Source organism: Rattus rattus, chromosome 7, assembly GCF_011064425.1.
Source record: "Rattus rattus isolate New Zealand chromosome 7, Rrattus_CSIRO_v1, whole genome shotgun sequence".
Lineage (NCBI taxonomy): Eukaryota > Metazoa > Chordata > Mammalia > Rodentia > Muridae > Rattus > Rattus rattus.
The window spans coordinates 91,068,892-91,095,346 of NC_046160.1; the positions used below are offsets into that span (position 1 = coordinate 91,068,892).

The 26,455-nt window shown below is 46.1% G+C and overlaps 1 protein-coding gene across 4 annotated transcripts; it reads right to left on the minus strand.

The window, feature by feature from the left end:
* Nucleotides 1-1,016: 1,016 nt before the first annotated feature.
* Max (MYC associated factor X) lies at nt 1,017-26,250 on the minus strand. 4 transcript variants are annotated; one of them, XR_004388495.1, is made up of 6 exons: nt 25,990-26,250; nt 25,286-25,312; nt 17,500-17,607; nt 3,683-3,806; nt 3,127-3,227; nt 2,274-2,469 (listed from the first exon to the last, which is right to left on the minus strand). XR_004388495.1 is itself a non-coding variant. In XM_032907982.1 (5 exons), the coding sequence occupies exons 1-5, from the start codon at nt 26,023-26,025 to the stop codon at nt 2,282-2,284; spliced, it is 483 nt and encodes a 160-aa protein (XP_032763873.1). In that variant the 5' UTR covers nt 26,026-26,243; the 3' UTR covers nt 1,017-2,281. The 4 variants fall into 4 exon arrangements, 2 of the variants coding, with proteins under 2 accessions (XP_032763873.1, XP_032763874.1); XR_004388494.1 differs by having other exon boundaries at nt 2,385-2,469; nt 3,143-3,227; XM_032907982.1 differs by lacking the exon at nt 3,127-3,227 and having other exon boundaries at nt 1,017-2,469; nt 25,990-26,243.
* Between the last annotated feature and the right edge of the window lie 205 nt (nt 26,251-26,455).

Below are 26,455 nucleotides of genomic sequence, written 5' to 3' on the forward strand. Positions count from 1 at the left end.
CATACCCATCTTTAAGCAAGGGCCTTGTACTCAAGATATCCTACCAGCCGACCATCTGGGCGGCCTTTTCTTGTCTGCTCCCAGCCTGCTGGGCGCCTAACTTTCTGCACTTGCCAGCTCCAGCTGGCTTCACTGGCAGACTGTCCCTGTCGTCTATTCTGATCAAACCGCACGCAGTGCCCTAATAGTGCTCACTGAGGTGACATGCTGACCCGCAAGCACTTGTGAAACCACCAGGCTGCGTATGCCTAAGCCTCGTCTCAACTCTCCCTCCGCAAGGACAGCCTTCAGAGACTGCTTTATTTTCCTTTGTGCACCACAGCTCGTGAAGTCGAGGATCTGCTCCAGGTACAGACATGACCCACCTACGAATTTCCATTAAGTAGACACTAGAGACGGACATCAAGGGACGAAACCCCAGCACTCTTTGCCATATAAAGCAAAGGACTTACCTGCCTTGACTTCTTCCCTTGGTCTACGAAAGCAGTACTTCCCGTCTTCCAGCACACTGGAAAACCAATGGAGACGCTTTCTGGCCGGAAACCCTCTCCTCAATGGTCAAAGCTTCAGGATGCAGTTGGGTCCACAGTAGTTAACTTGATGTTGTTATGGACCTTTTGACTTCCAGTTTTTTGTCAGCTCTGTGGTTTTCTCTTTATAACTAGAATGCCCTGGCCAATACTACTAGCCAGCCACCTTTTATACCATACAACACTCACTACCGGGAGAACGAGTGTCTCAGCTCGGAGCCATCGATTCCTCCAGAGAGCACCTGTTTAGCAGGAGCTGCTGTCACAGATCTCCCTCTGCAAGCCTCGAAGGCGCTTTCTGTCACTCACTTAACCACTCTTTCAGGCAGAGAGGCATGGGAGAAACAGGTCCACCCACAGCTGCTGCTTCTGGCTCTGTAGGCTCCAGTAAGAAATCTCTGCTTCTCTTTCAAGTTTCCAGAGGCCCAGTAGCCTCTTCCCTCAACTATCTTGTCCACTGCAGGGGTAAGAAGACACCACTACCAACAAGGATAAAATAAGTCTTTATTTATATTCTTATAGTAAAGAGGGAGCCTTAACTTGCAGGGTGATTCTTGGGCAGTATGTACAACATACTTTTATTTCCACGGAATGGAATCAACACCGACTGAGACTACAAAGTATACACTAGAAATCAGCAAATGCTGGCAACAGAGTAGGAAAAAGACAAAGAAATGAAGCCTAAAGACGAGAAACCCTTCACTGGGATCTGCTGACCACAGCCAGAGCCAGGGCCGGATCACACAGTGGCGACAAGTTCCAGGACAGGAGGAAGGAGGGCAGGAGGGCTGGGCTGTGGGTTTAGTACGAGGTAAGTCGCTCTTGGTGTTTACATACAAAAGAGTTGGCTCTGTTTCTTAGAAATGCACACAGAAGTGAAGATTTGATCATTACTTTATGAATCTGTCACTTTACAGTATCTGACATCATCAGAAATAGGGGCATTTCATTCAGATTCAAATTTCAATAGCAGGAAATAAATATCAAAACATCATCACTGGCCCTTAATACAAAACCTCTACCCCACCTACAACTCCCTCCCAGCCCACCCACAGTAGCCACCCCACTCCTGGGAGCCGTTTCACTGCCGCTGTCTCCTATACATACCAGCGTCGCGTGGCCTTCTGGAAGGCTGGCTGGGCAGGCTTAAACAGCTGAAGAGTGACTGTGCCAAGGTGCTGCAAAGCTGTCCCCGCTTTCCTTCTCTACCACACAAACTTCTTCAAGAATCTGGTCTTTCAACAGGAGAGACCGCTTTTCCAAAAATAATCCTTACAAAGGGAGAGGGGGTTCGTTCTGATTACTCCAATCTGGTCATCTTGTCAAAGTAGAGCAGTTCAGAGATTCACAAAGTCCACCAAACAGAGGTGAGGGGGCTGGGAGGAGAGCCTAGCAGAGCAGGCGTCCTCCAGGCACATGCTCTGAGGACTGGAGGAGCTGGTAGGGTGGGCAGGACACCATGTACTCAGAGGTCTGGCCGGCCGTCTGTCCTCCACAGAAAGAGCTGCCAAGTTAGGGTGTTTTGGTTTAAAATTTCTGGTGGGGACAGGAATTCCTGAAAGGCATATGTTTAAAAATAGTGACACAGGGCAGAGGGTGAGAGCTGTTGTCCAAGAGCTTCTATGCAAAATAACAATTAATAGAGAGAAAAGGAAAAGAGTCTTCTCAATGGTTCTGAGGGTTCTAGTGATGAACTGAAGGAGGCTGCAACGGGAGAGCAGACAGTTTCTCGCTGGCCTGCCCCGCATGGCTTAGCTGGCCTCCATCCGAAGTTTCTTCCTGTTCTGGGGCTCCTCAGGCTCGGACTCTGAGCTGGAGTCTGAACCCCCATCGAAGGCAGAGATGGTGCCGCCCTTGGCGTTGGTGTAGAGGCTGTTGTCTGAGGAGGGGTAGTTGGTCTGCAGTTGGGCACTTGATCTTGCCTTCTCCAGTGCACGGACTAAAAGGCAACCAAGGGAGCATGTTACCCTTCTGGAGATCCGGAGCAACCAAGTCTCAGACTCAGGGTCCAGCCTGTTCTTCCTAAGGGTTTGCTTGCTGGCCCCCAAGGCACAGGGTGGCTCAGAAGTCATTCCCTTCTGGTGGCTGTTCCACCTGCACACTTCCGTCTCCCCTTTTCCTTTCCCAGATGGGCTTGGGGGCCCAGCAGACATGGCCAGCCTCAGCCATACCACCCTGAAGAGAAGGCTTGTGATGAGACACCGTCCTGCCATGGACCCAGCATAGAGACCAGAGCAAGAGTTCCCTGTTGGACTGAGCAATGCAATGACAGAGAAGAAGCTAGCCCAGCAATGCTAGGCTCTGTGAAGGTGAAGGCCCAATGATAGCAGGAGAGGATGACACAACAGATTGGGTCAAAGAAAACTTTTGGCTTGGCTCTCATGAACAAAATCCACTTGGAATGACAAGCTGGACACTTGGAAGCAAGTCACCAATACACACAAAATACCTGGGCCTTCCAACAGACACCCCTACATGCAGGCTGCTTGGCCCATCATCCAACCCGCTGCCGCCGCCCACTGCCCATCCCTTGGTTCAGCTCAGCTTGAGCCTGGAGGATTAACCCTTCATGTTATTTTATGTGAGATGTTCTAACCCAGGTGGTTACTTGCATTTCCTTTTACTTGCATCTTCCATGAGGGAGGAAGAGAAGTGAATTCCCCAGGAACAAAGAACTTGATCAGCTCTCGCTTTCCCCTGTGGTTGTAGGAAAAGGCGGGTGTGAGCATTGGAGAACAGCAGGGGCCTGGCCCATAGGCTGCCCTGATTGGACTACTATTGACAACGGGGAGGGCTCACTGTCCCTGAACTCCTGGACTCTGGTACTTACATGGCACATTCTACTGCAAGGACCTCAAAGCCCTGTTCAGATACCTGACACCAGGTGTGACCCTTACTGTAGGCAAAGAACCTGAGCCCCAAGAAAGGGAGAGATCAGGCCAGAAAAGATACAAGCCTTTGGATGTTCAATCCCCTAGCTCCTCCATCTCCTCACTGGAGGGTCTGGTCCTTCCTCAGGATGGCTCTAACACTCAGGGCTGAGGATGCTTCTGAGGCATGGTCCTCTAGCTCTGACGGAAGGCTCAGGTGTGAAAGCCCCAGCCTGGCCGGGGCACAGCAGGGCCAGCTGCCCCACGAGCTTGCCTGCTCACCTTGTTGCTCCAGAAGAGCATTCTGCCGCTTGAGGTCATCAATGTCTTGCTGGTGCGTATGGTTTTTCCTTCGCATATACTGGATATACTCTGTTGCTTTATCTAGGATTTGGGCCCGGGATGCCTGTTGCAATATGAGAAAGATTTTTAAAAAAAGAACAAAATAAAGACTAAGTTTACATAGCAAGAGAACCATGCCCTTCTCTGGCAACAGCATGAGGGAAAGAAAGGCTGGAAACAGGATGGTGGCCATGATGGAAAAGGCTGAGAAAAGAGTAAAGATTAACTGTGGTCTTTATCCAAAGTGTCAAGCAACTCACAGAACTTACCTACACAGACTCCGGAGTTCTACCAGGAACCCAGGTCTCAAGAGAGCCACACTGGCTTATTTAAAACCACCAGCTGGTCTGGGAAGGCCTGGGTTTAGAGTCTATCCAACCATTGAACTTCTCTCATCCCCTCTGGATCTTTTTCTTATAGTTTTTATTTGTTTGAAACAGGGCTTTAAGGCGAGGCAGAGGCTGGAGAGATGGCTCAGTGGTTAAGAGCACTATCTGCTCTTCCAAAGGCCCTGAGTTCAAACCCCAGCAACCACATGGTGGCTCACAACCATCTGTAATGAGATTTGATGCCCTCTTCTGGTGTGTCTGAAGATAGCTACAGTGTACTTATATAATACTAAATAAATCTTTCCAAAAAAAAAAAAAGGCCAGGTAGGCCGCAGGACCCCCAAGTACTGGGGTCGCAGCCATGAGCTACACTCTCAACCCTCTGGCTCTTTAGTTTGTTTTAAAGTCTTCAGCTTGTCCATGCCCGAGACAGGCTGGCCTTGAACTCACTATGTACTGTACTAAGTATACCACTCCAGCTTCCAAGTGCTGGGATAACTACTCCTAGCTGTATATGGTGATCTGGATGAAACCCAGGGATTTCTGTATACTGGACACAGCTCAACTGCATCTGAAATAATGGAAAAAAAAGAAGAAAAAAGCTCAGGCCACACTGACTTTGCTCGGGCCTGGCCATAGGATGACAAGATCAAGGGCTGGCATAGCACTGGCTTGGAATGAAAGTGGGCACACTTTTCCATCACAGTCTTAGACTTCACCAAACCTTCAGACTATCAATCGGTCAGTAGCTCAACTGAACAATGTTCCTGTTGTTTCACCATTTTTACCTCCTGTCTAAAGAGAAAGCTGTAAGCCCTTGATGTCAACACAGGAAGGACATGTAATTGAGACATCCCAGGAAACAGCCACACCTGTACAATTAGAGCCGGCGGTGTGGTGTGGGCCTGGCTCATCAGGGAACCAGGTTAATAAATAGGCCAACAAAGTGGGCAGCAGGTTACTCTGCATGCACTGTGCCCCGTGCCCCCAGAATCGCACTTGTTGGAAGGAAGGTTCCTACTAGGTTACACATATGGGCAGGGTTAGAGCAAGGGCACCAGCTCAACGCAACTGCTATGCATATAAGCCCAAGACGGGGCAGTGGAGTAGCCCTCAAGTCTAGTGTCCCTTCCAGAGGCCAAGCATTCAAAAGCTTTGCCCTCAAAAGGGTCATTCTTGACAATTCTGCTTTCCAGTCCAGTGCTCAGAAACAACCAGAACCAGTGAGGGGAAGGCAAAGAACATACCAGTATTCAAACTAGCAAACCTCAATTTCCTCACATTAAAACATTTCTAATGATCAACTTACAGACCTTAGGGCAGACGAGGTGAGGTGTACAAGGCCTAAACTTTTACCAGCCCTTTACAATTCCCAGGTTTTCCTCTTATAGTACCCTCAAGGTGATGTGCTCAAGGGGAGATCATTCACATTCATTCATTCATTCATTCATTTTATCTGTAAGAGTTATGTGCAAGGCATACACTGTGGGGAAACAAAATGTATAGTCCCAGTTTCTTTGCCCATAGGCTTTACTGTCTAGTGAGAAGATAAGTATTATCTATATGCAGACAAGCCACAGGCAGTGCTGACAAGTGTGCTGACAGATTATAAGTGTCACTGAAGAGGCAGTTCCTGGGAGTGACAACCCACCATGTGGTAGACGCCGGCTTCAGTGTTGCACACTGCTCATGCTCCAGATGAAGCAGTGAACTAACTGTGTTAGACCAAGGGCAGAGCAGCACAGGGTATGAGGTGGGGAAGCTCAATGTGTTTCTTCAGCTGAGTGGCCAGCCTGTGTAAATGTAATGAGGAGACCCAGCAATGGACACCTCAATGGTTTCCATCTCTTCAAAGACCCTTCTGAGGGCAGAGCTGGCAAAATGGGGAGGGCGCACTTAATTAGTAGGGACTAATAAAAATAAATGTCTTTCCCCTTTGATAGACGATCACTGAAGCTGTTTTGCGGAGAATGGCGCTGGCAGGATGGGGGTTCAGAAGACGGAGCTGTATTCCCTATTTGTACTGTAGACACGCATGTCCGCAGCTGCCCTTACTGCCCACAAGTCCTCCACCCTCTCCATCCCTGACAAAGCCCTGTGCACATGTACACCTCTGTCTCACTCACTGAGTCCAGATGTAATTGGAAACTCTCATTTTCCTGATTTAGTCCAAGTGCTGGGATTACAAATAAGTGTGTACCACCTCTTTTTAAATTTACCTGTTCAAAGGTATTTTCCTAACAGTTCCCAAAAGGCCCTTAGTTCTGAACAGAGCACGTGCATCTGGGACGAGGGGAGGCTTGCAGACGGCTGGTGCTGAGCAGCCTGTGCCCTCCCAGCCTCTCTTTCAGGTACTTACAACGGAAACCTCGAAATCAGCACCTAGAGGTGAAGTGAGAGGCGGGCACAGCAAGCCAGAGGGGCCTCTAGGTGATGGTGGTTTCACTCACAGGAGTTTTCAGTGAAGATGGATTATAAAGGCTCAGAACAGTGCCTTGAGAATGAGGTCCTCAAAGAACACTGGTCTGTTTTTGTTTTTAATTAAAAAAAATTTGAGATAGGGTCTTACTACTGTGTAGCCGTGGCTGTCCTGGAACTCATTCTGTAGACCAGGCTGGCCTCAAACTTCTCTACCTCCTGAGTGCTGGGATCAAAGGTGTGCACTACTGCAGCCAGCTGACTTTTAAATCCAGTGTTCAAGGCCTCACCAAGGCTAAACGCAAGACAGCCCTCCTTCTAGCCACTGCTAAAGCAGAAGTGCCTTCGTCATATGAACAGGCTGCCCCTGGCCAATAAACAGTCTCAGAAAATGGTCAGGTTTACTTTATTTTGTCCTTTTTAGTATACTCAAGAAGTCTAGGGGGCTGGAGAGATGGCCTAGTGGTTAAGAGCACTGATTGCTCTTTCAAAGGTCCTGAGTTCAGATCCTAGCAACCATATGGTGGCTCACAACCATTTGTAATGGGATCTGATGCTGTTTTCTGGTGTGTCTGAAAATAGCAACAATGTGCTTCATATATATAGAATAATTTTTAAAAGACTGAAAAGTTAAAACACACACACACACACACGAAACAAAATGCCACAGAATATGACATTTCCACCCACTCCAGGGAAGAGAAACAAAAGGTTAAAGTCAGAAAATGCCAGATTCCTCTGCAATCAATGTCTCTCATCTCTTCAAACCACAAGACTATATAAGCAGCCACAACTGTATGGTGTGTAGAGGGCCCTTCCCGGCCTTTATGAGTTCATAGTACTCGTACAATAAACATAAAGGTCCTGGGATTTATGGCATGGACTATGGAATGGCCCTGGGTTTTCAGTTTCTGCTTTCTGAAAAGGCTCTCAGTCAGCTGAGTCAACTGACAATGTTCACGTGAGTCCTGTGACCACACGGTGCCTGGTAAGTCAATGTGCCCACAGATCAACCACTGCCTTAGTAAGCACCTGGGTGAGTTTTTTAATGTTTAGAAAGCACCAATTCTACCTTTCTGAGTAGACATGCCTCTTCTGACCAGGTTGGACAGAGCTGTGGGACAGGACAGACTGGGACTACAGGGACCAAAACGGTTAGCTATGATATACATACACACAGCAACATGAAGAGCCACAGGGAGATGGGGAGCAGCCTTACCAGTTCTTCTTGCAAACCCATGTTTAAACACAGGAGTAAGAACAGCCAGTGATGGACTGGAGAGATGGCTCAGGGGTTAAGAGCACTGACTGCTCTTCCAGAGGTCCTGAGTTCAAATCCCAGCACCCACATGGTGGCTCACAACCATCTGTATTGGATCTGATACCCACTTCTGATGTGTCTGAACACAGCGACAGCCTACTCATATGTGTAAAATAAATTAAAAAATTCTTAAAAAAAAAAAAAAGAATAGCCTGTGAACAGAAACAGCAGCAGCTCACACAGAGTTCTGGGTGCCAGGCACTCCACAGAACCTTTGTGTGGAGAAACTGATGCGCAAAGCTCTGTCTTACTGGATATTAGTTAACTCGCTGGCAACAGTCAGAATTTGCCACATCTCAGATATACTCATATTTTAGGAACAGAGGCAGTTGTAGCACTAATTTTAAAAGGTCAAGAGAACTGCAGACAGAGTTACCATGGAGAGAAAAAAACAAAGATGAGGACAGGACTTGGGGAGAACCATTGATCTGCCTTCAAGGACAACCCCGGTGAAGGTGGTTTACTCAAAGTAGAGTCAAGCTGTATACAGGCACAGGCTTGGGCCGGAAAAACAATGGCTGAAGACTAGTCTTTTTGGTTAAAAAGTGAGACACAAAACCAATCAAACAAACAAACAAACAGTAACAACCACCAGCTTGTAATAGTAATAACATCAAGGAACATAGTTTTCCACAGGTGAGACCTAAACAGGCTCCTAGCAGAGAAGAAATGCCGGGTGAGGAAGAGCCTGAAGAGTTATCTATCTCCCATAGCGCTGTTGGCTTCCTTGCCGCTTAGAGACCCAGAAAGGGGGGAAAACCACAAGATACAAAGGAGAAGACTCCAGGTTTGACAGCAGGTGGCCTGAAGGGGTCAATCATTTCTAGAGGTACACGCCTTTCTCCAAAAACAGCAACCTATCCATGTGCCTTGGCAAAAATTTCACAAAAGGCCTCAAAGGCCTCAAAAGAAGCTGATGCTAACCAGAATCTTAAGACTCACAAGATTCCTGAGCTTCATCAACAGCCAGGCCAAGGCTAGTAAGTCATGAGACAGTGGTTCTCCAGTTCAGACAGGGCCGGGGAGATGGCAGTGACTGGAGCTCAGTAAAGAGAACCAACTCCCAAACACTGTCTCTCCTGGCCACCACCTGCTGCCCGCACAATGTTTAACAAAAGTCCCACATCTCCACTTTCCTATCTCACCACAGTTTTTGTATAAAATGCCAAATTGGTTTAGACAATAGGGGTAAGAGGCAAGGTAGAGAGAGCATAATAGGCCCAGATCATTAACATCGTTAGCAACATTGGGAGCACCTCTGCCCTTCCCTGAGAGCCTAAAGCCCAGCAGCTACACTCATCCCTAGCCCCCAGCCAGATGCTCGCTGTGCATGCATGGTGGGCCACTCTACTTGCTATAATGCCAACATTTTGGAGGCCGAGGAAGAACAAATGTGAGCTCAAGGCCAGCTGGTCTTCAAAGTAAGACCCTGTCTTGAAGAACCTTAGGTGGGGGAAGAGGCAGGCAAATCTGGTATACATTTCTGTTGAGTAAGCCACTTTTTGGAAATGAAAATTTACAAATGTGCACAACAAATGTGGGTGTCTTCTAAAGTAATTTACGCTAAAACAGAGCCCAGCAAGGGAGGTCAGCCTGTGCCATTCCTTCAAGGCTTAATGCTTCCAGGCTCTTGGCAGACCTGGCTGAGGCAGGGCAGAAATGACAGACCCTGCAAGACTTTGGATTAAGGGTCAAAGGTCATTTTCAAACCTTAAGGGTCGTAGGGACCCTTAGAGAAGGCATGGCACTCTCCATCAAACTGTTCATGAAGAACTAGTACAGCATATAGTTCCCTCAAGAAGAAACAGATCTACTGAGTAACAACATGTGCAAATGCATTTGTCTTCAAAGGTAATAAACAAAATTTTAAAGTAATTACTAGTTTCTTTCTTTTTTTTTTTAAAGATTTTATTTATTTTATATATGTAAGTACACTGTCACTATCTTCAAACACACCAGAAAAGGGCATTGGATCCCATTACAGATGGTTGTGAGCCACCATGTGGTTGCTGGGAATTGAACTCAGGACCTCTGGAAGAGCAGTAAGAGTTCTTTTTTTTTTTTTTTTTTTTTCGGAGCTGGGACCCGAACCCAGGGCCTTGTGCTTCCTAGGCAAGCGCTCTACCACTGAGCTAAATCCCCAACCCCTCAGTAAGAGCTCTTAACCACTGAGCCATCTCTCCAGCCCCAATTACTAGTTTCTCGCCTACTAAGTTAATCTTCCCCTAAGGCCCAGTGATGTTGAAACTGAGAGACAGACAAACTAGAGAAAGACTCCAGAAAGCACAGAGAGAATGAGCCCAAAACCCTCCCCCCAGATCTTTGCAGCGCAGAGCACAGTCAGTGGCTAGTTCCTTTCACTAGCTCCTGAGGACTCACAGTTAGACCAGAACAAAGCAACAGGACGCCCTTGCTTCTTAGACTTTATCAACTCTATGCATTAGGAGTGGGGATTCTCATGTAGCCCAGGAGAGCCTCAAACACATTAAATTGAGGCTGACCCAAGTGCTGGGTTACAGGTAAGTACAATGGTTATACAGTGCTGGGGACGAATCCAGAATGTCAGGTGTGTTAGGCAAGCTCTCCTATCGAGCCACATCTACAGCCTCTGGGTTGAAAATTAAAATAATAGTTTATAGAGGAGAAAAATGAGACAAGTCTGACATTAACTTTAAGGTGGCACCACTTCAATCACATTAAATTGAAGGGCAACACAGGGAGTAAAGTTTACTTCATTATTCAGTGTGATCCCATATTAGCCACACAGCTCACTAACGATCTGTCTGAACTGCAGTGACAAGTGTGTGTGTGTGTGTGTGTGTGTGTGTGTGTGTGTGTAATATTTTTAATACTTAGTAAAATAAATAAATAGGGACTGGGCATGGTGGGACACACCTGTAATCCCAGAATTCTGGAAGTTGAAGGCAGGAAGATCAGGAATTTAAGTCTAATCTCAGCACAGTTTGAGGATGGCTTGACTGAGACCCTGTCTCAAAACCAAACCAAAACAAAATAATCCCATCCCCCCACCCCCACCCCGCAACCTTTCACTCTAAAAAAGGACAGTGCAAACAAAAAGTAGTATTAAATAATTTTGAATGCAGAAATTGTATATTTTAGTCCATTGCTTTACATTTTTAAATTTTATTTTTAACAGTTAAAGTATAATGACATTATATTGTTTTCGCCTCTCATCTCACAGATGGAGGGCAAGGATTACAAGGAGTTACTGCTTATACTTGGACATGGCTCCTGGGGTCCAGCTCAGCACCTGAAGCTCACACGGCTGCTCTGGCCGCTGGGCCCCTTCCAGACCGCATTAGTTAGTTTTTAGTAGAATCTTCTAATAAAGACCAACTGTATTTACATTAAGCTCTACTTAGGTATGTTTGTGGCTCACATTAATGTTTACCAGACAGTGACTATCCAAGACTCTCAGGAGAAAGGAAGCTGTAGCTATGCTGGAGAAAGACAAAGACCTGTTCTGTTCTTCCCATTTTTAAAAAGTTTGTCCATAGACAAAAAAGAAAGAGTAATGATGTTAAAGGGAAGATCTAGACCAGCCTCTACCTCTCTCAATCTCAGGAAAGGAGAAAGGTGATAAGCTTCCTGGTTCTCCAAAGGAAAGCCCCACCCCTGGCTCGGTAAGGACTGGGGATGTTCCTCAAGGAGGATCACCTTTAGTGATAGAATTAAGCTCAGAAACAGAGATCCCAGCAGACTTTGAAAGCTAAGCAGGGCCGGGCCTGGTAACTACTAAGGCAGAGGAGAGCGATGGAGCCCCTGGAATTAAAGGAACAAGAGTGTTTTAAGGACGAGAGACATTGGAGGTGGAGGCTGGCTAGGGTAGAATGCAGGTAGGAGACAATGCTTTGACACAGCCCTAGACTCAGACATTATCTGGGTCCTGAGGCTAGAGTGTGACCTCGAGGAGGACCTCCGAGAATTTCACAGTGGCATTTCTGGAAAAAAGAGGAAGTGAATAAATATACTCTTCCATGACACAACGGTTATTAAGACGGGAAAAGCAGGCAAGCAATGCCGAGTCCCTACCAGACTGGTCCATGAGAAGACCTTGGGGAAGACACAGAAACCGTTTATAAGGAACGGACACATACTAAATTGGAGTTTGGAAGTGAATGAGGTGCAGTGGACAAGGATATGGCTTATACCATTTCAAAGGCAACCTGCCAACAGCAGAAGACGTATGAGGGAGCTAGGATGAGTTGCTTCCTTTCAGGGCATCTACAGGAAGGAGGCATCGCCTAGATACCATAACCACAGCAGACAGAGCTCTCCACTAGGCCTGAGAAACAGGTCCCTGACTTGGGGGGTCCTAATGATGGCACAGCACAGACATCAGTCTTCAGGCAAACACAAATATTGGTAAGATGGCACTGGGATTTGAATATTTGCCAAGAACAAAGCTATTTGTCTTAAAATACACCCTCAATTGAAAAACTACAAGAGAAAACCAAAAGCTACAAGAGAAACATAACACCTTAAGACAATAGAGCAGGAAGGTCCACTCTCCAACCCCGGGACTCATGACAAAGTTGAATGACCACTGACTGGAATGAGGCACTTTCTAAGGCTGAGTGGAGAGATGTGGAGTCAGAAAGAATCTATAGACTTGAAGTGACCCTCAACTCTGCATTCTGATGTAACCTGAACAAACCACCTTAGACAAGTATTTCCATAGTAACTGCATACTGCTAAGATTAACGGAGCTATCTCAAGAAAGCTCCCAGGAAATGACAAGATTTAAGTACTTAGGCTAGATTTTCCTTGTTGATGTAATTTCACACACACACACACACACACACACACACACACACACACACACACGTAATGAACTTTGAGCACATTTTCCCCATTAACCTCTCCACCCCTTCCACTGAACCCTTCTTCTTTCCAGAATGTCCCCCTTTACTTTCACATGTTTTATTTTTTTCCTTTTTGTGAGCCCTACTGCATTTAAGTAAGGTTGCTAGCATGAGTGGAGAGAGACTTGGTTTCCCACAGACAGGTCACTGCTAGCCTAGGCAGTCGTCAGACCTATGGCAATCTGCCTGCCTCAGCTTCTGATGAGTGATGCATGCCTGTCCAACTATACAGGCTTCATTTCTTTAAGACACCCTCAGACTGCTTTCCTCCAGTACATGGAGGAAACATGGAACTTAGCCGTCCCCGTCCTAAGTCCTGTTCTGCTACAGACTAGGTCATGACCTTGAGCAGGCCCCTCATTTCTGATAAAAGTAGGAACAACAACAGTGATTGCCCAACAACAGTCAGCACCTCAAAAAAAAAAAAAAAAAAAAAAAAGGCTGCATTTGAGACAGGCTCTCACAGAGCACAGGCTGGCCTAACTGTCGCTGACAATGACTCTGAACTTGTGGTCCTCCTGCCTCTGTCTCCTAAGTACTGGGATTACAGGTGCTCAGTACCACTCCCAGATTCCAGATTACTGGCCCTTTCTATCTGTCTGTCTTTTTAAAGAAAGCTATTTATTTTCATGAGGGGTCAGTCTCTTGGAACTGAAGCTGTAGGAGGTTGTAAATCACTGTGGATGAGGATAACTGAACCTGAGTCCCTGTAAGAAAGAGCAGCACCCTGAGTTTACAGTCATTCTCTTTCAAACTCCCAAGTGCTAGGAGTACAGGAGTTAGGGAAGACAGGCATTCTTTGTGATGCATATTTTACCATATAAATACAAGAAACAAGACATAAATGGAGTTTTTCTTTCTTGCCAGACAAGGTGACACAGTCATGTCATTCCAATATTTAGGAGGCCGAGGCAGGAAGATCACTACAAATTCTAAGTCAACAAAGACTACTTGAGGGTTGCAAGCCTCAGCTATGAGACCCTGTCAAATACATACATACATACATACATACATACATACATACATACATACATACATAAATTTATTTCTCCGTGTGAGACACAGTGGAACAGGACTGCAGTCTAAGCACTCGAGGCTTAAGCAGAATTATGAATTCTAATCACACTATACAAAATCCCATACTAAATTAAAAAAAAATTTCTCTTCCCAAGTATTTTGGTTAGGGTCCAATTCAATCAATATCGATTTTCTCTTATATAAAAGCAGGGACAGGGGGATCTTAGTGATTTCAAGGCCAGCCTGGTTTTTACAGTGAGTTCCTGGACAGCCACGGCTACATAGTGAGACCTGTCTCAAAAATAAATAAGAACAAAGTAAAATGAATGCTCATGACAAAACTCATTTCTTTGCATATGTAAACACACAGACAGACAGACAGACACACACACACACACACACACACACACACACACACACACACACGGCCAGGCTTATGGCATAGGCCTTTAGTCCCAGCACTTCAGAGGCAGAGGCAAGCAGATCTCTCTTGAATTTGAAGCCAGGCTGGTTTATATATTGAGTTTCATGATAGCCAGGACTACATAGTAAGACCCTGGATCAAAAGCCAGAAACCCCCACTCCAGAAGAACAAAACAAAAACAAAAAAACACATGCACACTCATGAAATAGAAACAACCAAAATAGAAACAACCAAAAAGAAAAAAAAAAAAAAAAAGCTTCACTTTTTCATGTGAATATCTGGAAGCCTAAAACAGAAAGATTACTGTGAATTCAAGCCAGTTTGAGAGCCACAGAATGAAACTTTATCTCAAGAAACCAAACCTAACAAATAAAATTTTTAAAAAGGCTTGGACACATATCACATAATGGCAATGTTAACTGTAGAATCACCTGGAACATAAGGGTACTGACATCAAAGGAGACTCAGATCAAAGGCTTTCTCAACAATCTGAGCTGAGCTCTCCAAAACTCACACGGAACATTCATTTCATGACCACTTACATGTCACAACCTTAACTATTGCAATCAAATCAAGAATGAGTCAATTTCCTTTGGTTCCAATACCACATTTTAGAAGAAGATTGCGACATTTGGTGAGAAGTCAGTCTGAGAGACCGAAGGGTTCCGGAATTGAAGCCTCCCTGCACCTGGGAGACTGTTGGCAGACGGAAGAATAATGAAAAGTCCTGCCCCTTACACGCGCAGAGGCTGGCTCAGCCAGTTAGGAGCAAACAGGACAGGGAGGTCTCTGAAGAATGTCATCTTGAAACTGGCAGGTTAGGGCTCTGATGACTAGCCCATTAAATCTGGTTCTTTCCCAAATTAAAACAAAACAAAACAAAAAACTAAGCCAAATCCTAGCACTTAAGAAGTGGTGGCAGGGGCTGGAGAGATGGCTCAGAGGTTAAGAGCACCGACTGCTCTTCCAGAGGTCCTGAGTTCAATTCCCAGCAACCACATGGTGGCTCACAACCATCTGTAATGGGATCTGATGCCCTCTTCTGGTGTGTCTGAAGACAGTGACAGTGTACTTACATACATAAAAAGAAGTGGAGGCAGAAGATGAGGAATTCAAGGTCAACATTAACTATGCAGTGGGTTCCAGGCCAGCCAGTGATCCAAGAGACCCATCTCAATAAACATACAAACACAAGAAATTACAACAAGGGCCTGGTATCCTCTCACCGACTCTGGCCTGGTCAAGACTCCTCACTGGCCTTCCTCCTGCCTCAAACGCCCAGCACCAGACAGACAGTTCTTTACTTCCAGGAATTCCGCCCAAAGGCCATCTCGTCAATGAGATCTGTCTGTTCTGATTAAAATTCCACCATTCCTTCTACCTTAATTTCCTCCATAGCATGTGCACACAGAGCCCTGGCTAGCCAGAAACTTAGTATGTAGTCCAGGCTAGCCTCATTTAGTTTGAGATCCACCTGCCTCTGATCTTCCTATTGCTGTGATTAAAGGAGTTTGCTACCACCATGCCTAGTATTCATATTTTTAGTTCTTTCTTAATTTCTATTATTTCCTTGCTAAAATAAAAGATACATTTACTCTTGCTAAGAATGGCTGGTAAAAAAACAAAACAAAACAAAAAAACAAACAAACAAGAAAAAAAGAATAGTGGCTGGTATGTGTAGCCTCCACCAATGTTTGCTGGATGGAGGAAGTAAAAGGACCACAAAGGACAAACTATTCATCCCATTTGACTAAAGTCAAACTTCAACTTCCTTAAAGAAAAGCAGCAGGAGGGCTTATATAATAAAACTAAAAGGACTTAAGGAAGAATTAACGAGGTAAGACAGCCCAAGTAAGGAAGAGACACAGCCGTGGCCGTGAGCTCTTCGGACTTCCTCAGAGGCACCTGGCTGACTGCTGCAGGTGCACACTCCCAGGCTTACGCCCAGTTCCTGTGGTACGGGATGTGGGCGGGCCACTGCCCACTCTGAGAAGCACATCCTCAGCACGTCCATTCCATGTGAGGTGCAGGTGAAGGCCGCTCTAGCTCATGAGCTCACCAAGTGATGCTAACTCACACTGTGTCTACGGAATAAGCACCAACCGTCAGACACGCATCAGAGATAAATCTTTTGCACAAAGGGTGCGCCTCAGTCATAAAGATCCCCTGTGGTGCTCAGTGTTATACTCAGGAATGCTGTTATTCCGGTAAGTACCTTGGTTCAAGGCCATTAAATCAAGTATATACTAAGTGGGCTTAACCCACAGCAAATTCTGGTTTTGTAATTCTGCATTCACATGGCCTATTCGTGTTTTCCTGTAAGCTTAGACTTACTCCACACTCCAACTACACAGAAGGCCACATTAGAGACAAAATAGAAAGCATAGCTATTCAACTTCTTATAATCTTGGATAACAAAGCAAATTCAGGACCCTTACCACAGGATCAAAGCAGTGAGGCCGTTTAAGGGTCACCTGCAGTAAACACTGTTAAGCTAGGTGGTGTTGCACACACCTGTCATGCTGACAGGCGAGATGGGAGGAATCCCAAGTTCAGGCCAGTCTGACTTCACAGTGAGGCTCTTTCAAACAAACAAGCTGACCAAGGGGACTACAGAAAGCAGCCTGTTGCTACACTGTGCCGGGGCGGAACTAACTGCAAACCAATGTTCTTTTCTGTATTCCAAGGAGTGACCCTAACCCATAAGTTTCTGGTTTTTGAAGAGACAGACAAACAGCTGATTCCTACCTCTCCAGGGAAAACACGAGGAAGGATGAGAATGATTGGTTTACTACTTTTCACATGAACATGTCTCAACTTTTTTGTTCCACAGCTTACAGTGCTCTTTACATATGCTGGGAAGAGTAGCTGTCAGAACTGGAAGTCACTGGTGCCCAGGCAGGTTCACAGACCTGCTTGCAAGTGTTCATTTCCACTAAGTACTAATGTTGAACCGTACAAGAGAAATTCCCACAGACGTTTAGGGAGTTGCTGGCCTGGGGAATCTTTAGTGATCCCAAACTAATTATGGACTATGTTATATAGTACAGTATATAGTTATAATAATGTCATAAATGACTAATTTATTTGCCTAGCATGTACAAGGCCCTGGGTTCAATCCCCAGCACTACCAAAGAAAAAGTAATAAATTACAGTATCTCCAATTTTGAAAGGGATTTCTTGAAAACAGCTGTTAGAACTGACATTATTTTTGCTAAAGATAATCAAGAACTATTGAGATGTGTAGAGATCTTCCAAAGAATCAAAATTTTAAGAAAAAGGAAAAAGAAAAAGAAAAGAGTTTTTTTTACAGAAGGGATGATGCCCCGATAAATTCCAACTGGCTTTGTCAATAAACTTACCTTCTCTCCTTGGAGTGATGGGACTGAGTCCCGCAAACTGTGAAAGCTGTCTTTGATGTGGTCCCTACGTTTTCGTTCCAGTGCATTATGGTGAGCCCGTTTGTCAGCCTAGGAGAATGAAGAAAAGCATGTTAGGAATGCCACCTCCTTTACAGGGACGTGTGGTAAAGCCTGGAAGTGTGTGCAGTCGGCGCTGTCCCTGGCAAGTGGACTGGGAAAATTTATAGAGTGAGGTGGGCAGTTAGGAGTCTCCAGAATTAGGCTCTGTTAAAGGGGAGAAAGGGGTGAGCAAGGCTTGCAACAGGAACATCCAAAGTAGCACGATGAATCCAGCTCATGCACAAGTAAAATCAAAGTTATTCAGGGGACAAAGTGTGACTCTCCTGTAAGCGTCCCCAACCTACATGATGGGGCAGTTGCCAATCCGTGGTTGGAACGTAACTAAGGAAAGCTCCAGTGAGTACTTCATAAGCTATGGCTACCTCTACCATGACACGTCCACAGGAAACCCACCATCCTGAGGCTCTGCTCTGACACCCTCCTGCTAAAAGGTCACTAGCATATCCAATTATCAAGTCATACAAGAGAGCACCAAACTTCTAGAAAACACAGTTGCACCTGAGGTCATTATGACAGAGCTGACGGAAGTGCCAACTACATTTAGCCAGAAAGGCAGTTAGTTCTTGGGTAGCAGACCTTCTGACACCCACATGCTCTTGGTAAATTCCCTCAGGCAATTGCAGCAGGGCAGGCCCACTTGGCAGTTTTCTAAATACCCTAACCAGCTTTTAACCTTTCCCGTTTTCCCGCTTGGAATTATAAACAGTCAGCTGTTAAGGGCCAGGACTGCCAACCAATTGGGAAGGGTAAGAGAGCAGGGCACTGTGCTAGGGAGCACTGTCAAGGAGCTTCCTCTCCCTCTACACAGAACTCAAGGACCTACTTCAGCAAGAACTTCACCACACCTATACTTCAGGCATTATAGACACACTCTCTTGAGAATTTACCCTGACTAGAGCAGGCTGGGCTAAGCTAGCCTAAGAATCTATTGGCGAGTAAGCCCAGAGCGTCAGGAATTTTGAAAATGTGGCAACAAGCGCAAACTTGGTTTAATGCTGCTTCCAAAAAATCCTTGTTCTAGAAAAGATGGTCAGACAGAAATAAGACAAGAGCCATGAGAAGAAAAGGATTTAAAACTCTTCTACTATCAAATTCTAAAGCCTGTGACTCACTTGGGTCTGCATTTTCCTCCTGATCACTCAGGGGCCTCACCTACAGTTAGTTCTGCTTATCAGATACAAATCCCCATCACAGCCACTGTCCTAAGGACTTGTAAAGTTAACCCTTCTTAAACGTCAGTTCACTGTTAAGCAAATCTCAATTAGTTATACGGAAAATAGAATGAGGAATCTGAAAGGACAATTAAAAAGCTGGGTCCCTTGAGGTTCGAGGATATTACACAACACTGGGGACAATAACTACAGTCACCCTCCAACGGCAGTGTGAGACAGCTTGAGGAAACTAAAACATCAAGACCCAAGTAAACTGGCTGGTCACAATCCATACCTGAGGAGTGCCAGAGACCCAAGACCACCATTTGACAGGGTCTGCCCAGCCCTCCGGTGTTCACTCTGACTTCCAAGATGGTCTATTTACACGCAAATCAACTGATCTTCAGCTGCCACCCAAGATACTCCGGTTTACTAAATCACACTGACTCCTGGCCCTCCTCCCAGTTTAAGAGCTGTGCACGGAAGCAGTGACCCCAGTTACCCATAATCCCTCCTGTTAATACAAATAAAATCCTAATTGTCTGTTTTCTTTCTGGGAGAACCTGAAAATCCCAAGCAGTCAGAACTAAGTTGGACTCGATTCCCTGTGGGCCTGTGCTGCAAGAAAGAGCCCAGTTTAACCGAACAACAAAATCATTCCACAGGCGCGCCGCCCCTCCCGTTTGCTGAGCACCAAGAGGACTCAAATGGACAAGTCATTTGGTTGGAAGACTGTCGTGAACTTGGCTGCAGACCACGAGCAGCAATCTCGGCTTCTCATCTGGGGAGCCAGCCAAGTTAGAAGTTGGCTGGGCTAGGAGAGGCAGCAGGCCACTGCTGGGTAGGAAGCCCGGGCTAGGGACTGTTGTTCTCCAAGCAGTGGATGGAATTTCTGTGGTGGTTCCAGACCCAATTTAACTAGCAGAACAGGGCAATCTTAGACCAAGCCCTCCTGCCATGTCTACCCCTCAGCTGTTATGCCTAAACAGAGACAACCGCAGGATGTATTTGTTTTCCCCTTCCCCAAGCCTCATTTGCAAGCACACGTGAAAAACATGCCGAACTCACATGCCTAATTCCAGACAACTCTGAATTAAGTGACATTTCTAGGGCTTACAGAGCATAGGAAAACCTGACACACCTTCACACAAGGCTGAAAGTTCTCTCTGGAAAGTATTTCTAAGCTGCAGATGAGGCTGATACCCCCTAGCTTTGTATGATGGGTCAGTGGGGAGGCTATTACACTGCCTAGCTAGCCATCTTCTCTTGCTTTCAGAATTGAGGGAAGAAAAACCAGGTGAGATGCTCAGCACGAGGTGCTGGAGATCCCCCGTGAACTGTCTTTTTAAAGCTGCACAGCAGTCAACAGCAGCAGAACAAAGCAACTCAGGCGAGGGCACGCTCCCTTGTCAGGCCCTGGAAGTGTCTGGTCACGCACAAACACTGGGACTGGTGTACCCGTGGAATGGATCACAGAGGTCTTCTTGGCTCTGTCACAGGTCCCCAAATGATTCCCTACACATCGCCAGGCGCAGACACTGGGCACTGCTTGCTCTTTGACGCAGGAATTGCAGATTCTGTCAGAAAGCCCTTCTTCACCAGCATGTCCCAGACTAAGAGACCAGAGTGGACTGCAGCTGCTCACCAGGAACTACTACTGCACCAAATGGCTTCCAGCTTTGATGTCTGGGCCAAGGCTTTCACTCAGTCTCAGCCACAGTTCCACCAAACTTCTCCACGCTGGCAGACAGAAGCTAGCGCTTCACCTATAATTTGTCCACCTCTCACACTAACAAGCATGTGTAGCTTAGTGCAGTTCAATGTTGAAAGTAAGCTAAGCTGACAGGACATAGAAGCTAAGGAGACCCACTCAGAATTGAGGAACTCTCTCGAGTATTTCCTTTCAACTTATTGCACAGAAAATGCATCTTCATTCATGCATCCCACCAATCAGCAACCCAACTTCCTGTAAGGCCTGGTATGGAGAAAGACGCTCCTTACTATAAAAGATACACAGGCTTTCCGGAATGCCATTTCTTGCAAGCTGCCTGGCACCTAACTGCTCCACCACACAACGGGGAATCTTCTCAGTGCCAACGTGGAGGGAGTGTGTTCTCCTCAGCAGCTACTTAGTACACCAAGCTTCAGGAGTTTAAAGGTGTCACTTTAGAAGACAGAGTCCCAGGATGCTCCAACCAGTTCCACTGATACACTAAGAATGTCGAATACAAACGTTCCAAATTCTCGTGCGGTAAACTTACTACTTCTGTTTGATGAATTAGAAAAAATAACTCAACTCAAAAGTACTCATTTTAATAAACACAAAAACTGGACCAGGAAACAGGCCCCTGAGATGAGATACACTCACTGGCATCTTTAGCAGGCAGATACTAGCTCCAGTTTCCCAGCGTTTCTGTTCGAAGCCTCCGGCTGATGTGCATTTCTGTGAATCTATTTGCTTTTGAGGTTTCTACCATCTTTTGGTGCCAAAAGACCTTGGGAAGGCTACAACCCCCACACGCCATGACACTAGCTGTTTAAGAGGAAGGACCTCTTGGTTAGGACACTGAAGTCAGGCCTGATAACATAAACCTGTAACATGTACCGATAACATGCACTTGACAGGCCGAGGCAGGAGAATCCCTGCAGTGGGAGGCCAGGCTTCATAGCAAAGCCCTGTTATAACCTACCCTTGTCCCCAGGAAAGATCAAGGTCCCTGATCAATTCTTTTATCCTACCGGTCTCCTGACAAAGCAACAACTCTTAAAAACTTAATACTGTCTTTTCTCCTCACAAGCACATGCAGGGGAAGAAGCCGCTGCTGATGTCATCAAAGCCAACGCTGAGCAGAAACAAAGACCATATACCTTGGTCCCAGAAGACTCACAAGTTCCCTGAACTTGAACCTCCAAAATGATCAAACTCCCTTCCTCCCAAATACACTTCAATCTCAAAGAAGGAAAAAGCTGAGGAGTCAAAAATACTTTAAATCAGAAAGGACTAGAAGTGGAATAGCACAAACCCGTCTTAAACCTCAGTCAGTATAGTAACTGCAACATGTTGAATTCACAGATGCGGCGAAGGACAGTATATGGAGAAAGGCCTCAGTTCCTTGACCAACTCAGGAATCCTATGTTGCACATAAACTTTCACTCTTTCCCAGAGAAATTATCCAAACAGAAGTAAAGCAAAAGAAACCTCTTGCATAAAGTAAGTGCCTCACATATTTACCTTTAAAATACAACCTATGCCTCCTGTCCCACAAAAAAGTACTAGTGAGATTCTGCAATTATCAAGTTTAGCAACTAGTGTTCAGGGTGACTTCCTCTAATGTCTGCTGCTCACTGGAGAGTGCTGTTCCCCTTCCGGGCAGCACTCTCCACATCGGTTTCACTTTCGTTAGCCTCCCTCCATACTGATCTGAAGGGCCTGCACTCTTCTTGAGGAAGACTCTGCACTGACTGCACAAACTATGATCATCTTTTCATGTTAGGACCCACAGAACATGTCCCAAATAACTTGGTGTGTGCGTATGTTTGTGTGTGTGCTTCTATAGTTCAGTTGGAACTCATGGTAATCCTCCTGTCTCAACTATCCCGAGTGCTAGGATTATGATGTGAGCTACCACACTTAGTTCCAAATAACTTTTGAAAAGTTTTTCTATAATCTTAAACATCTAGTTGTCCAGAGTCCATTTTTTAAAATGGTTTTCCAAAGATAAAACCTAATAGCTTTCCACATTTTAGAAAAAAAAATGTATTATTTATACTAAATTTCAACAAGCAAATGGATATTCACAGGGATAAAGGAAGGAATACGGTTCCCAGACCATTTGTGACAGTTGTACAATGCACTCTGTCTATAATATATACCTGTTTTTTGTCTATGCTATGATAAACTTGTACCAGAAAAATCTCAATAAGTAAGCACACTGAATTAAAACAAAGGGTCTCAAAGGTTCAACCTTCAGCAAAAACAAAAATTTCATTGTCCATGCCCCAAAGTGAAAGGAAAAATTCCTAAGCACCTAAAAAAAAAAAAAAAAAAAAAAGAAAGAAAAAAAAAAAAGTTAAAACATGTAGACAAAGTTAAGATCAGCCTTGTAGAAGTAGATTAATTAAACACCCATAGGGATGTTTTAAAAAGCAGAAAGCCTACAATAACTGCTTATCATAAAGTAAGAAAACATCTCTCACTGAAAGGCAAACCTAATTCCAGCTCAAGAGGAGTCTTGCCCTCTAACCCTGATCAAGCCCTGCAGCAGATCTCATAACCAGAGACTCAGAGGGAGAAAGAGTTGGCTTTTGTTGTTGTTTTGGTAGAACAGGCTCAAAGGATAGAACAGGCTCAAAGGAAAACAACCAGGTCCATAGTATTAGACAAATAGTACCCAGGCAGGGTGGTGCACACATTTAATCCCAGCTGATTAAATCCCATTTAATCCGGGAACCTGAGGTTGATGGATCTCTGTGAGTTCCAGGACAAAGCTTAGACTCCTCCCTCTCCCAAAAGAAAAAAAAGGATAACAGCTGAAAAACAAAACACAAAAGGGATTTGCCGTTCTATAGACAACTGTGTAAAGCTTCATTAAGAAAACATCTTTAGTGAGAATCTCAGACCTTAAGACCTCTGAGATAACTGCACTCAGAATCAATCAGTTCCCAACAAATGATGTTTCGGGGGTCTGCACAATCTGATGCCCTAATGAAGAGCAGAAACACTGAGGAGCTTGGTCCTACACTCGAGCTGTCACATCTGCTCCCCAGAAAAAGAGACAGAAGCAGAGAATTCTTGTGCAGAATCTCATGCTGTAGTCCAGGCTGGGACTCACTCTATATCCCAGGTGGGCTTAAAATTCAGGGCAACCCTTCTGCCAAAGTCTCAGAAGCCCTGGGCTTACACACCGGGTCACAACCCGGGACTCTGGGCTGTGTTGGTTTTTGTATTAAGGAATTGCAGAGGCAGGCTCGGATGTTTGATCTTCCTACCTCAACCTTCTGAGTAACTGGGTTTACAGGCCTGAATAACCAAGCCTAGTTACATCCTGCAAACTCTTTACAAGTCCTAAGCAGCTGTTCCTAAGTATCATTTTAAAGATCAGATAACTGAAGCTAAAGAGACAGCTCAGCGGGTAAAGGCTTTGTGGTCAAACCTGATGACCCTAAATTCAATCCCCAGACCCACGTGCTGAAAAGAGAACTGACTCCAAGTTGTTCTATGATCTTCACATGCGAGCCATGACATATGCATGACCACACACCCACACGCCCACCCCCACACACACGTTAAATAAATAAATGTAATTAAAAAGAAAAATCAAGTGGGTTGAGGCTGTAGCTCCATGGCAGAGGGGTTGCAAGGCATCTTTAGGCCCTGGGTTCAATTCCCAGCACAGTCAAAAATTAAATGCATATGAACACACTAGAAAAAGTAATAATCTGTGTTTCTAGCATATTAACATTTCTCATAAAGTTAAAAGTTCCAGGGATATGGCTCAGCCCTGAAGGGAAAAAAAAAGATCTGGCAGCCTGAGCTCACTCTCGGGGCGCAAGCAGCAGAGTTAGGTGGCTACTTCAGAAGGGGTGTGCATCCTTCAGTGCATACACCAGTCCTCACCTTTCCCTCTATCCTTCAAGAGCTCATTACCTGGCCCTCACAGGAAAATGCACTCTACACCCCTTTCTTACCACTTCCAATCATCAAATATTACATTTGTTTCTCTTCTCTGATTGGATTTATTCTGAGTCTATTCCTTTTCTCTCTCCCTAATCTATACCCATTTACTCCTAAGCCTCAGACTCCAAACACAAGAGAGCATAGGGTCAACTCAAAGCCAGAAACACCTATAAAAACCATTACTATCACAATCCTAAGAAGTCCCATCCATCACCTTTCAGCGAAGCTGTCTGTTACAGTGCCGCTTAGCAATAATTTTTTTTTTCTTCTCAAACGGAAAGTCAGACCACAAAAAGCGGTGACACTCTCAGTATTTAACTTCTGGTGCCTCTCTTTCCCATTGTTGTTGTTGCGAATACAGCGTTTTTCTATATTCTAGGGGCTGTAGCAGTCTTTGTAGCAGACTTTGGCTAAAGACATTGATTATTATGTGTGCCTGCAACTTCACACAACTATGGAGACACTGCTTAAAGTTTACCTCCTAAATAAACCTGACCAGTCTGCTCTGAAATAACACCATTCCCTTCGGAATGCTCTTTCGTTTCTCACACGCCTCGGCTGCATCCTTCACTGAACACTACAGAACTCAGTTCGAAGCACAGGCCTCCTCTCACTCACCTACCTACCTACTCACTAGAATCTACCACCTGAGAATCCAGAATCATGAGGATTTGCAACGCCCCCCTCCTCCAACCCCAAGTGACTCCACCTCACCTTAGCGGTTAAGAGGAGTTTACAAGACTATTAAAAGTAATAGAACGATCTCTTTTTCTCTCTGACTCCAAAAAGAACGAAAACTGAACGGAAATGAAAATGAAATGGAGAGTAGGAGACGTACCGCAGATTGAAACCTCGGTTGCTCTTCCTGGAATAAGAGAGAAAAAAAAAATAGAAAATATAGAAGTTATTTTCACACTTCGAATTCAATAATAAGAAAGAAAATGCCGGCGGCGGAGGAAGCAGCGGGTGGGTAGTCAGCCTGACACCCCTCCCTCCCTCTTTTCCCTTCCACTCTCTCCAGCGAGAACCCGTAGCCTAGTGGGGGTCCCAGGAGCTGCCCCTCCTTCTGGGATCCGAACCGGACAAGAGGGATCCGGAGCACTGTCTGCTCTTTCCCGATCCCTCTCGGGCGTCAGAGCACTCCCAGCCCCTTCACCCCCAGGATCAACCGGTCACCGGAGGAGGGAGATCATGGACCCAATGAGCAAGAACTGAGCGCTGGTCTCCTTGCCCAGGATCCGGACGGATAATGGGATCTCCAGCCCGGCAGAGTGGAGAGGGAGGCCTCGACACCCTCCTCCACGGGAGAATGTGTGGGTCCCGGAGGCCGCGTGTCTGCTCCCACCTTCAGTCCCAGGAGGCCTCTCCGGACAGGACTGGAGGGGAGCGAGCCTGGAGCGCGACGCAGGCGGTCCCGGCCCCGGGGAAAGAGGACGGAGGCGGCGGCGACCCGGCACCCCTCCCGCCGTCGCCTGGCTGAGAGCCCTGGCCGCTGTCCCCGCCTGACAACCCGAACGGAAAGGAAGAAGCCCCGGGACTCACGTCGCTCTCCACCTCGATGTCATCGTTATCGCTCATTTCCTACGGCCCAGGGAGCGGCCACTGCAGCGGCGGCCGGGGAGGGGAGGGGTGGAGGGAAGGGGGAAGTCACCGACAACAACAAGCCGAGTGCCCCCACGCACACACTCACTCACTCACTCGCTCACTCACTCACACACTCACACACACACAACACGGGCGACAACCACCTCACTGTAGCACCGGATCAACGGCGGCACGCACGCCCGATCGGCCCCCTAACACGTGACCGGGCTCACCGCGCCGGGGTAGCTGAGACTTGTAGTCCTCGAGCGTCTGATGGGCGAGTGGGAGAGAGTCGGAGAAACTACAAATCCCATCAGGAATCGCACACAGTCTTCGTCAGACCCGCTTGTTGACAGAGCGCAGAGCGCCTGCGCCCCGGGTGTTGGCTGCGAGAAGTGGCGCGGTGCTTTCCGGGAGATGTAGT

Coding starts and splice junctions, on each gene's coding strand:
- Max (XM_032907982.1), bottom strand. CDS start 26,025: ATGAGCGATAACGATGACATCGAGGTGGAGAGCGAC. Junction 17,608..25,285: donor AACCGAGGTTTCAATCTGCG/GTACGTCTCCTA, acceptor TCATTCTCCTAG/GCTGACAAACGGGCTCACCA. Junction 2,470..3,682: donor TGCTCTTCTGGAGCAACAAG/GTGAGCAGGCAA, acceptor GTTGCCTTTTAG/TCCGTGCACTGGAGAAGGCA.